This window comes from Mizuhopecten yessoensis, unplaced genomic scaffold, assembly GCF_002113885.1.
Source record: "Mizuhopecten yessoensis strain PY_sf001 unplaced genomic scaffold, ASM211388v2 scaffold11171, whole genome shotgun sequence".
In the NCBI taxonomy this organism is placed as follows: Eukaryota; Metazoa; Mollusca; class Bivalvia; order Pectinida; family Pectinidae; genus Mizuhopecten; species Mizuhopecten yessoensis.
Window position 1 is genome coordinate 432,842 of NW_018408915.1, and position 12,916 is coordinate 445,757.

Consider the following 12,916-nt stretch of genomic DNA (forward strand, 5'->3'; position numbering starts at 1 on the left):
AACAACAATAATTGTAAACGCATCTACCCAAATTTTATTCCTGATGAACTTTTATAAATTAATGAAAGATACAATCAAACTGTGCAGGTGCGATTCATATCCATATACGACAATTAGTCCTCTTTCGCGTGGAAGTAATAATTCATAAAGGTGTTGAGAGCAATGACCATATCATTGATTATGTATTACTTGTATTTGTAAACTCATAAAGTGCTAACATTGGATTATATACGTCGGTGTAGGTTGTAATACTCAACATAAGGTGTACTTGAGTGACAGCTTGTGTCTGCAAGACTAAACCTTACGACCGTGGACCAGATATAGCACGTGGTGACCACGTGACAATTAAAAACATACGTAGGTGAACCCTACCTAACCAGATAACAATTGGTAGCCATAAGACTAAATAATACGATGGTGGACCAGACGTAGCACGTGGTGACCACGTGACAATTACAAACAAATGCTGGTGCACCATCCTAATCAGCTTACAATTGAAAGCCATAATACTAAAGCGAACGAAGGTGGGCAAGACATAGCACGTAGTCGAAAAGTGACAAACAAAACCATACGTAGGTGTACCCTGCAACACATACATGTAGTAACCACGAGATTACAGCTTGTGTAGGTGGACTATACATGGCACGTGGTGACTACGTGACTATCAAAAGCATACGTAGGTGTACCCTACCTTACCACGAGACTACAACACGTGGTCACCCAAAACACATGTATTTGTCACTTGGTGCTCTCGAGACTTTCTACATCGTGAACCTAACGTAACAAGCCAAAACCTCGTGACTTTCCGATATACCGAACGTTACACGTGATTGCAACACATCTACGCATCAAGTTATCAGGTGTACAGATGTATGACTGAAAATGTAGTTGTAACACGTTTTAATCGTGTTGTTTTCTACTTAACACATATGTGTACCAAATTATAACCACTAGAGGTTTACCACGTTACCCACGTATGTGTACAAGGAACTACACGTGATGAAAACATGATTACTTACGTAAGTGAACCAGACGTTAGTTTCCAGGACCTGGTTCTTCTCGTCTACATTGAGAATCTGGATGAGGGAGATACCAAAGTGAACTAATATGCTGTCGCTCGTGTTGACCACCGGTCTTCCGATTCGGCCATACCGCTCATACCGGTCTAACAACTTTTTGATAAGTTGTTTCTCTTTGGACATAAACACCTTAGAGTCGGCATGTACTGATCCGATGATGCCAACTGAAAATATAAAGAAAATAAGTTTATTATTTTTTTACCAATGCAATATATAAAATCATCAACAAGATTAGATATTCGATTAAAACGTAAGCGATATTAGAATAATTGGTTGCTTTTGTATGTCTTTTGACACACACCAATGTGTTTTATACATAATCGATAGAAATAAACAAGAAACGGTCGGCTGTGTGACCAATTCAAAATTAAAATATTACGTCAATGATTACACTTTTCAAATCCCGCACTTTTTTGATGTAGTAACTTTCTCGTCTTTGTACTTCTAAACAGTAATAAGTACAAAATTTAATTATTTTTCACAAATTTAAAAAACGTGATATTTGATTTGTATGGCATGATAAACCGACATATTTTCTCTTCTGCTTTGTACAATGAGATAGTGTCATTTCATGCTAAAGAAATAATCAACATATGATAATATGATCAAATATTTAACGCATTTGAAAAAAATGCTGGACAAAAAAATTATGTAAACTTCAGTTAATTATTTTCGTAATTATTTTGTTTACAAAATTATATTTTCAACTCTGCTTGGAGTTGTCTTAGCCCGACTTATAAAGTTGCATGACTTAATATTTGGGAACGAAGTTTAGAACAGCGTTACGTGTGCAATGCATTATTAAGGCTCGTGGCAGCACTATTGGGGCACAAGCGTTAACGGTGGACCAATAAAAAAGGTCGTTTCATCGCCGACGTGGTAGAATTTGGCGCAATAACTGCGCTGGTTTCGTGATGTGCTTTCTAAATTACGCTGAATGCTTGTACGAACGACATACAATTTCTCCAAGACTTCGATTCGAGGCCATATACATAATGGGGCTAAGAGAAAAGGAAAGGAAAGTACAGATATGTAATCAAATGGACATATTTCCTCTACGTTGTCTGCAATGGTCATAGCCTAACCTTGTTTAGGGATAATGAAACAACGAGAATGTAAAGGTTAGAGAGCCGAGAGTGGTACCTAATGACTGTCGTTGTGACAGACCCCACCTGACATTTAGAGACTATCGTTAAATAGCTACACTGCACCGACTTCATATAACACAATTTCGTGTTAAAATTGGCGTTCGTCTGATCGATATGATTTCAAAATGCTACGAAAATATTCCGAAAATGTTATTTCGATTATTTATCAATTAAATGCAGTTAATTACATTTTATGTATATCAAGTCTGAGATACGGAAGGAAATATATGTGTCGGTCATGGTTCTTACATAGGCGAGTCTTGTCTCATTAAAGACAGAAATAAACCAATGGCGGCCATACTATCTCTCTCAGCCCACATATGGTGTGAACGTTCTTAGTAACGTGCTCTCGATATGATATGAAAACAAACTTGCAGCCCATCCTAAAAGACTACCAAAATGTGTCAAGGCAATAATTTGAAACTAAATGTCATTTTGCCTTAAGCTCTTCCCACCTGAGAAGGGTAGACATTGCTGTTTAACGGCATTTTGGTATTTGCTAGAACTTACTCTCGAAGGAGTTCCCTTCTTTTGTTGTATCTTTTAATTGACGAATTTAAAAGAACAATTTTACCTTTGGGGGTAATTTCGTTTGTGTTCGTCGGTGTCGGCTAAGCCTTGTGAAAGGATGGCATAATGCAACGGTCCGGAATATCTACAAAATTGGGTATGCAGGCGAGGTAATGCTGACGGCTAAACAATCAGCACGCCCCAGTCAACGACCTGGCTGATGTTGTTTAAGACAGCACAAAAAACAGTAAGCTTAAACTACCGGCATGATAACCAGCGTGATCGACCGTATCAGAATAATTTTCTACCAATAGAGAAATTCTTGATACTTTATCCATGACAAAATCTCTTCGTTAGGTGAATAAATATCTAGAGATGGCGGCGTTGCTATGCGGTGAAACCTCAACGCATAAACGAACGGGACAGTGATAAGTAATTTATATAGCATCGCTATCAGTGTGTAATACAATGTAGATTTGCAGGTTGATCTGATGTGTGGCAGTTATGTAAGTATTGCATTGTTGGCATGAGTTACGCGTACTGGAGAAAAGCAAGCTTTGACATAAGTATAATAGTACCACTTCTTAACAATTTTTCATGTTACTCCAGAAATGATGTGCACGGTTTTGTTTTGTACATCTTTTTGTTAGCAGAGCAAAATAGGTACTGTTTTTTGCCTACAATTTGGACTTGACTTTCAATGGAACTTTCCCTGTGTCGTTATTGTGGTGTCCCTGTTGCCTTGTAATTGTTTGTCTCAGACTGAGAATTTTCCAGACAACGAACAGCAAAATGTTATGCTGCTGGCTATAAAATGTCTTTGAAATTGCTGAGATTTTGCCTTCTTTTATTACCTGTACCGTGTTCTATGGTGAAATGCGTCAGGTTTCTGTTTGTGCGTGCAGACTGGAAACTTGTGCGGTTTACGTGTTGGCGCCACGTGAACAAACCATCCTTCACGACTAGTGTAAGAGGGAATTGTCAACACCACCATATATATGTTTTGTACTTTCGTCGTACAAAACTGAAATTGAGATCCGGAACAATTTGTAATGTATTTTGCTATCCTCAACCTGACTAGGAGACAGACAGTTAGGCGATATTGCCCGGGGCGGGTGTGTTGACAACAACCCGTGGGGACAGCCGTGCAAACACAGCGCCTAATGGAATTGTGATGCGCGGCATAATCAGATAAAAATACACGCACCTTACAACATTGTGTGACAATAACAGGTTATGTGGGAAGTAGCGGTATCAGAAAAAATAGCTAATCTGTTTTATTTACTGGAAAGATGATAGGGACGGTAGAGCACACTATGGGGCAATTGAATTGTTTGGAAACGACTCAGGTCGTTTACCTGTTACACGTATGAGCGAAGTCTGTCGCTGTAGGCCAAACGAGTAAATCTAGTTACCACAGTTGACACCAGGTGGCGGTACTATCTATATTGTGTTAAGGAAATTCGACACAAGGCGGCGATAAATTGTGTGTGACACTACTGATAGTAGGTAGCGATACCATGCATATTATTTACAGCAGAGCCCACACAAGGTTGCGGAACCGTACACATTTTCATTATTTACAAGAGTCGACACTAGATGGCGATCACTACGTACGATACATTAACCAAATATGACACCAGGTGGCGATGTAAATGAACAAATAAAATACAATATTTAACGCTGATATCCGTTCCAATGCATGCTACATATACCACTGTCGAGGGCAGAGCAGCTTTCCTTGTATAACAATTTATCCCAATCAACACTAGATGGCGCTCAAAATATACCATGCACTTGATTATCTTTATAGATATGTGACGGTCTCTATGTCGATGTGCGTTCATATTAAGGATCACACCAGTCAAGTCAGTTTGAATGTAGGTAAACATTACAGAAAAGGTAAAAACAGAATCTAAACATAAGGCTATATCAACAACAACAGTTTCATAGAAAATAAGTCCTACATGATGAAGAAACTTCAAATGTGGTATGGTGGCAAAGAGGATAGCGCACTCGCCGTTCATCAAGGCGGCCGGGGTTCCATTCCCCGATTGAACTTGAAAAGGTAAGGGTAACCTGCCCGACCACGTGTGCTTTCACCGAGTACGCCGATGTCCTTCCACATTAAGACCCTTCGCACGCTAACATCCTGGTCAACAAGTGTGATTAATCTAGATTAAATAACTTGTTTTATAATTGATGTTTATATACAAAGTTTATGTTATCTAATTAAGAATATAAGAGCCGAGGGGTTTTAAATTTGGTAAAACCCGAGGCTTTGCCGAGGGTTTGCCACATTTGAAAATCGCGAGAGTGGAATTTCCCTATCCTTCACCCTTGGGCATGAAAAAAGATTTTTCTATCGTTCCAACTACCAGAATAAGCTCAGAAACCATGCAAATGCTTTTGGACTGGCTACCATTTTGAAAATGTCAACTTTACCCCTTAGCTTTTTAGACGAAAACGAATCCATCAGCGAGATTAAGCATACCCCATATTTGCAAACAAATTTGCGCAGAAAAATAAATCTCATATTTCTAACGTGTACGGTAAATATATCGCAGTAGGTTTTAATTTTATCACGACGCCTTCTCAGCATTGCGGCATCGGAGTTTTTTTCCAAGTTCGTGACGTCACGTCATTGTTGAGCCATTGTGACGTCACGTCACTTGAAATGGGTGTAGTATAGAAATTTCTCTTACCCTGGACAGATGTATCCGCACTTTTACCGGTGTGAGATTTCCTTGTCTCACCCTAGGGTTGAGACGGGGGGATTCCCCTTTTCATAACAATATCATGCCGTCACTTCAACAATACAATGACGACACGTCAACAATCCATCAACGTCATGTCAACCCTGAATTTAGCATGTAACGTTATCTTTACATTGTGTATATGATACACAATGGTAGAACAGGGTAAGAGAAACGAATCATTCACCCCCTTGTGGGTGAGATAGGGGAATCTCAACCCTCGGGGAAAGACTCTTAAGTTGCCAACACTCGGCAAAGCCTCGTGTTTGGCAACTTAAGAATCTTCCCCCTCGGGTTGAGATTCTCCTATCTCACCCCCAAGGGGGTGAAAGATTCTATTAGTCCTACACCCCTTTCTTACCCTGGACAGCTGTAACTTACACACTTCGAAATAAGAGAAACTACTTTATTACACTTCATGACCGAATGAGGGGACTAATTTGTATACTCCTGCAGAATCGACCTTTTTCTTGGGAACAACATGGCGACTTAAGGTTTTTGGTTTTTGGTTTTGTTCATATATTCATTTATACAGTTTTACAAATTGTAAGGGTTCTTAAAAAAACAAAAAAACAAAATATATTGCTGCCCTAGTTGCAACAATTATAACCTTAACTTTTTCTGTCTTTCTTAGATATTCTTCTGTCTAATTGATGTTCTCAATAAACTGTGCGTAGGATTAAGGTAAATTTTCTACCAATATTTCATGTCTGTTTCACGGATTTGAAAACGTACTGAATAACGTTTACCTAACATTATATGTCTACGGGGAAATCCCTACATCTTATTTGAATTTTTTATAAGTGGTCCTTATATCACTACGGATAGATAGCAGACATTCATTCTAACGACGAGGGACACAATGTGCCATTGTTGATCGATCGAGGATTATACGACCAAGACGAAAGACACAGGAATGGGTCATTATATGATTGCACACGAATTCGCAACGGTTTGCATGCATGGCAGCCAAAAAAGCGCTGTCGCATATTTTCAAATTCTCCCGAGGTTTTTTGCCCAGATACATACGTTTTCCCTATCGTAACTGTTCCGCGAAATCCCAAAAGTCTACTCTAGCCGTGGGTCCATCTAGTTCAGATCCGTCTGTCTGTCGTGTGAGTCATTGACCTGCCCTATGGTGCATGCAGCATGCTTCACCTCTGCTCTTTTCAATATGGTTTCACACTTAAACTTTTTACCCTCAATCTTACCGTTCATCAAAGAGCTTACATGATTTGTCAGTGGGTGATTATTCTTATCATTATTGATGTTTACGATGCAGCAAGCTTAAACGATTTCTCTTCAAATGGTGGCGAAGATTGTGATGATAACGTGAACAAATTGATAAAGAAAAAATCTGCAAGTTCGAACCAATCTTCAAATGTGTATGTCACGACAAAACATGGCCGAATTTTGGTTGTTTCCGCCCAAACTTCATTTGATGATTGAAAATTGCGTGAGCACAGACTAAGAAAAAGTGAAAGAGCTAATTTATTTTGTTGTATCTTTCGCTGTATTAAGATCTCGTGTTTATAAAAACAACTAGCTTGAAGGTCTTGGTTGTGTCGATGTCCCGGCACTTAACACACAGTATAAAAAAAAACACTTCAAAATCTCGGTTATACATGTACAGCTATCATCACAAGTGTTTGTGCTACCCACGTACATATTGACAAAACAGGCAGGAAACAGTCAAAGCATACGATTGAAGTCTCAATCACCCTCTGTGGCAGAATAGAATAGCAGAAATCACGTCGTTCAGACGCGCAGCCAAGTCTGAACAAACGAACCTTTGGCATTTTATTGCCAAACAAATACTGTGATTATGTCGTCTCAAACATCAAATTTACATTAATGTGCAATGACAAAAACTGAGATAAACGAGGTCACAATTGATTTTGAAATCAAGTTCGTTTGTTTGTCCATTTAACCTCCCTGACTGAAATGACAAGTTTTAGGATTAATGTAATAGAAATCACCTTATAAACGACATAAACAGCGGCCTGGCTGTAGAAAAAAACAATCTCTGCATATCAGTATCAACCATCATATCTCTCTCTCTCTCTCTCTCTCTCTCTCTCTCTCTCTCTCTCTCTCTCTCTCTCTCATATATATATACTGTACTTTTTCAATATACTCCATATTTACCTTTCCTTTGCTTATATTTTGCCATAATTTGATCGATTTTTAGTTCTAATTATGGTTCTGTTGAAACTCCTGTATATTTTTTAATCGGATCTGTGTTGCATAGATCATCAATGACAAAAAGATACCTTGGAATATATAGGTTTATGAAAATACATCAAGATAATTTTTAGATGTAAACAAAGTCGAAATTTGAACTCAAAATCGATAAGACTAGAGTCAAATATCTACAACAGACAGTTTATCTTGGAGACCATAAGAAAATAAGATAGATGTTCTGGATATGTAAGTGTCTTCTGTTTCATTGAATATATTTGCTATATAGATATAGGTAAAATCCAAGCAATGCTACATCCCCAAAGCGGGGACCGTGGTAATGACAGTAAAACAACAAAACACACTAGTAGCAATGTATGGCAAAGGAATGTATAAGTATGGATATAATGATTTTTGCCTAATTTAATACCTAGTCAGTAATATATGTCGTGAAGCACACAGGACGTCCCTGGTCTTGTGTTTTGAAACTATTGTAATGTCATCCCGCGTGCGTCACCGGGAACCCTGTTCAAGTGTCACTTTGTTAATGACAAGAACATTATTCATAAATTAGAAATACTTCCCAAATTAGCGCCGAAGGACATCAGTTGTATTTGTGAAACCTTTGACCTTGGGTATGTGAACCTCGGATTTGTTTTTCAGTTTATATGAGTATATCAGTTCTTGTGCGCCCTGTTTCCACTAAGGAACATGTATACCTAATTTGTGAGCCATGGAACTTCTATTCGTGTTGAGATGTATTCATGAGACCTTTGAAGATTTGCTTTTATAAGTTATATGGCAACTAGATTTTATAAAGACAATCACATAGCACATCAACCCTTTACAACAACACAATAACATTATCAATAATCTCATAAAACCAAGGATGATTATATTTGTTGCACTAGCATTTCTGTTTCGACCAATGCACGCTGAAGGTTTTTAACTTGCCCGTACTATTTGAGATCTTGTTTCACTGTGTTTGAACAGGGTGATACATTTGTTTTTTTTTATCTATTCATCAATAATATAAAAGGATCTTACATGAGTGGTATGTATTGAACCTTGATTTGCACTTGAGTTGACGTCCGACAATTGCACCATTTTCGCTTCTCTAATGCAGATCTTGATGCGCATCCGGTATTGTCTAATACCCAATTATATCTATGCGAGTTAATCTCTTGATAGGGAGCCATCACAACACGACAGACCTATCTGTGATCAGAGCGGTTATCTACGGGCGACCCGACAACATTATATACTTCATGTAGAATCAATCGCTAGTGTATCGATCTCGTGTAATGTAACACCGGAGAGACGAAGTGTCAAGGTAACATTAGGGAGTGAATGTCCCACGTAGTTAGTTAATCTAGCGTCGCTTGTATAACGGACGGACAGGTTAAAAGTGCTTGTTGAAATCACAAACCAGCGCCGCCTATATTGCAAGTACATATATACTACAAAAAAAATGTCATACATGTATGTATCCTTGAAGAGTGGACACCTTCAATTTCAACTTTCAATATAACGTTGTCTGGTTTCATACAAGCTAGCAATAATCCATTCTTATACATTTATCACTCCAAACAGTTATTTCCATGCACGTGACATTTTCACTAGGACGAAGTACCATTTTTAGTCAGTCTATTATATTTATCGTCATATACTTCCGCTTACACAATTTATTGACGCAACGGTGTAGCAAAACCTCATAAATATTGTGCGGTATATGAAACGGAAAGTGTCGACAGCTGCTTACAATCTCTGGTAGCGGACCTCCCCTTTCATCCAAGGTTAACCTTATTGAAAACATAGTAAGGTATATTAAAGCTAGTTAGCGTCATAGAAATGTACAACCCTGCACTATGGATTTTTAAACCATGACCCGGATTTCGTTTTGAAATTTGTGCAAAAACAGCAAAACCCCAATACAATGGTCCCGTTCTCGATCATTGTGTGTATTGCCATGTATAACCATACCCCTCTCCTGTGTAATAAAGAACGCGTTTAAATCGCTATATTTTGTAAAACCCTTTTGTAATTGAAACATTCCACTAGAAAATGAAAACAATATTACTACATTTATGTAGCTTGTAATTTACATATAATTAAACCTTTTCGAGTCGCCACCTCTATTAAATGACCACCTGCGTTAATCGACTCTTTTAATGTTTCCGACAGTAGACCACCTGAGGGCTGTATCTTTATATGGATTTTAATGTATGTTGTGAAAGCAGGTCATCTCGTTTCTTATTAAGTTCCTGGGCTACATAAAGTGTACCTGAGGTAAAATATCACAGCCATTTTTTAATTTTATTTTTTAAATAAAATCGTTACGTTCGTTTATCTCCATGATACAAATATAAAATACAATTCGTATTTACTTTACAACAATTATAAAACATGCTTTAGAAGTCACTCTTGATAGCGCTCAGAGGTTACTTTTGATGTGGGAGGAAACCGGAGTACCCGATGAAAACTCACGTGGTTGGACAAGGTAATCCCGTACATTGTACCTTCTCACGGTAAAAAGGTGTATCTGAACATGTCACATGTATTTTTTAAGGGTTTCCGGAACAAATTCAGAATCCAACGCTAGTAGGAATAGAAATTCTGCAACAGAATTTTACTCCGTGCCTGATACCTGGTGTTACGTACTCGGCCATATGGGACAAAGGATTTCTCCGTGACAGGTACATGTACCAAGAGCAAGCTCGAAGGCTTTCCAGAACAAAGGCATTCTCCGCGATTTGTTCTGACCTTATCAGGCGGCAGGTGTCAAGTCGGACTAGTGATACTCGAGAAGACCCTTTAACCGGTTTTGTCTTGTGACTATTGTCATTAATTTGTTGACAATTTGTGCTGACCATATGGGTCAGCATGTCTTAACCCAGTTATAGCAGCTGGGTACTCTTTGTGAACACAAAACGTTAATAAAAAAAGGCTCAATTTTGCGCCTTAATACTGCTAGAATTATATATATAAAAACAAATCGCGGGATTACAGTTTCGCAATTTTCGCTGTGAAAAATTAATGGGAATGTATTCCATCACGATAGTAACACTATGTGTTAAAGGCCATTAAACATACAATCAGCGAATAATAGATCAAGTGAAATTGATCATTTTAGCGATTCCGCGAAATTTATGGACTACATGTTTTAAACAAGGCATTTCTCTGGTTACCATTGGACTGTATTTGTGTATGTTTGTTCAACGATTGAAAAATAGTAGTAAATATTCATTAAAAAATCAACCAGAACGGGCAATATAATCCTCAACAATACAATAATAATGCGACTACATAAAAAAGCTCTCTGCTATAGAACCAATTTCATTTTCTCTGGTGACGACTGAACTGTATCAGTTTATGTTTGTTCAACGATCGAAAGATAAATTTCCTCGTATAACGGCGGAACGGCATTCTTGTAAACTCTTATTACAGTTTAAATGGCTAAGGTAAATATTTGTATATCGACGTTTGACGGTTAAATAGCGTTTGAATATTTATGTGTAACAATATTTACGTATAACGGCCGAAAGACATAGGTTCATATGTGTAACAATTGAAAAGTATTTGCATATCCACGTATTCCGGAATGATGGACGCATAATTCTTGTATTTTGAATAAATAACAAACATCTTTCCATGTGAAACGGTTTCGTACTTTGCTGTAGAAAAATCATGACGCACGAAAAATGAAAAGTATCAGTTATAATCATAAGTTTGTATTTATAATTTCGAATTACAAGAACGCCTCTACGTACAGTTCTATAAACAAATTTAATCTGTGATCCATGCCGTGAAATTATAACAAAACTCAAGCTCAAATTATATCGAGTATGAGAAAAGATTTGAGCTGATTTATTAGCATTAAAAGCACGTATATCAGTCGAAGATGACGCTGAAATACATTCATGTTCCTGTTTAATATCAATTCAAATGATACAGTTATAATTTCTTGCATCGGTATTTTCGATCTAATATTGTGACAGTATGGCATAACGATGTTATCGGAACACCGATGGCAAAATCACAAACACGAGGCACAATCCGATGCATAGCGTGCAAGGAACAAACACTTTCCGTTCAGCAGTGAAAGTTTTTTGGTTTAATTACAAAGCGTTTGAGATATTCACATGGTTTTGTCATTCCGTACATCAGATGGCAGTAATCGTATCACGTCCGTAAATCCCCCCACCTTCGGTAACGCCTTGCAATATGTCTATTGATTTGTATTACAGTGAGCGTGATTATTCCATTGCTTTGTGTTAAGATTTCATAATAGTTTCATCAAACATGTTATGGCTGTTGACATAAGTTATCGCGAGATTTGATACCTGACGTGTAGCGCGAGACTGTTCGTCACAATTTGCGTCCTAATTAGGTTAATTACGTCCCATCGCACACCATCAACTCACAAAATACGCCAAAACCACATAACTGTGCACAGAAAACGCTTTCGGAAAGCCACCCACTTCGTCGTACTGTTGTCAACGCAACAGAGATTCATAATAGAGACGAGAACAGAGTATAATTAAGTTCCATATTTCCGATAAATGTTTGCTAGAAAAAGTGCTTCACTTGACCAGAAAATAATTAAGGCTGATAGGGTGTAGGCATATAGTTGGAGGCGAAAGAATGACGTGTTGACGCCTGATAAATGTTGTCTACTCACCGCCGCCCCATATTGGGAAAGGCGGTAATTATGAAGACTGACAGAGTTTTGTGATAGAGCCAGCAAGTGAATAGTCTTCTGAAAGAAGATGAAATTCTCACCACGAAGATGAGATTGCAACGAGATAATACAAGAAACATAGCTTGGTGTCACAAGAGTCTGGCTCGTACGCGAACCTTCCAATTCTCAATTAAGGTGTATTAATCGGCAAAAACCTGAATACCATTCGACAGGAAATGACAGCTACTGACAGGAGACGAAAGGTGACTTGACTCATATAGAAAGCCTATCTCGGTAAATTGCGTTTAGAGGCGAGCGAGCCAAGTAATTTACTCTCCATTGGTACTGCTAAGCCTCCATGGAAGGCCACCGGACAATGTTTATTTAGAACTTGTCCTCCAGTATTAACAATTTGGTGCATCTTTGTAACAGAAATGAATAGCTTATTATCAATAATGGCTCCGCCGAGCTGAAACTCGAAATCGATCAACCCATGCTCGAACAGATATGAAGCGTCCCAGCATCTCTAATGTCAAATTTTGTCTTAATTTTAGGCCTTCA

General features: G+C 38.1%; 1 protein-coding gene across 1 annotated transcript in view; it reads right to left on the reverse strand.

The window, feature by feature from the left end:
- The window catches only part of LOC110467358 (neuronal acetylcholine receptor subunit alpha-3-like), a 95,998-nt gene that overhangs the window by 47,919 nt on the left and 35,163 nt on the right, over positions 1–12,916 (reverse strand). The window contains exon 2 of the mRNA XM_021524474.1: positions 1,020–1,243. Coding sequence (XP_021380149.1) covers positions 1,020–1,243 — 224 coding nt within the window. The remainder of the gene's footprint in view (positions 1–1,019; positions 1,244–12,916) is intronic.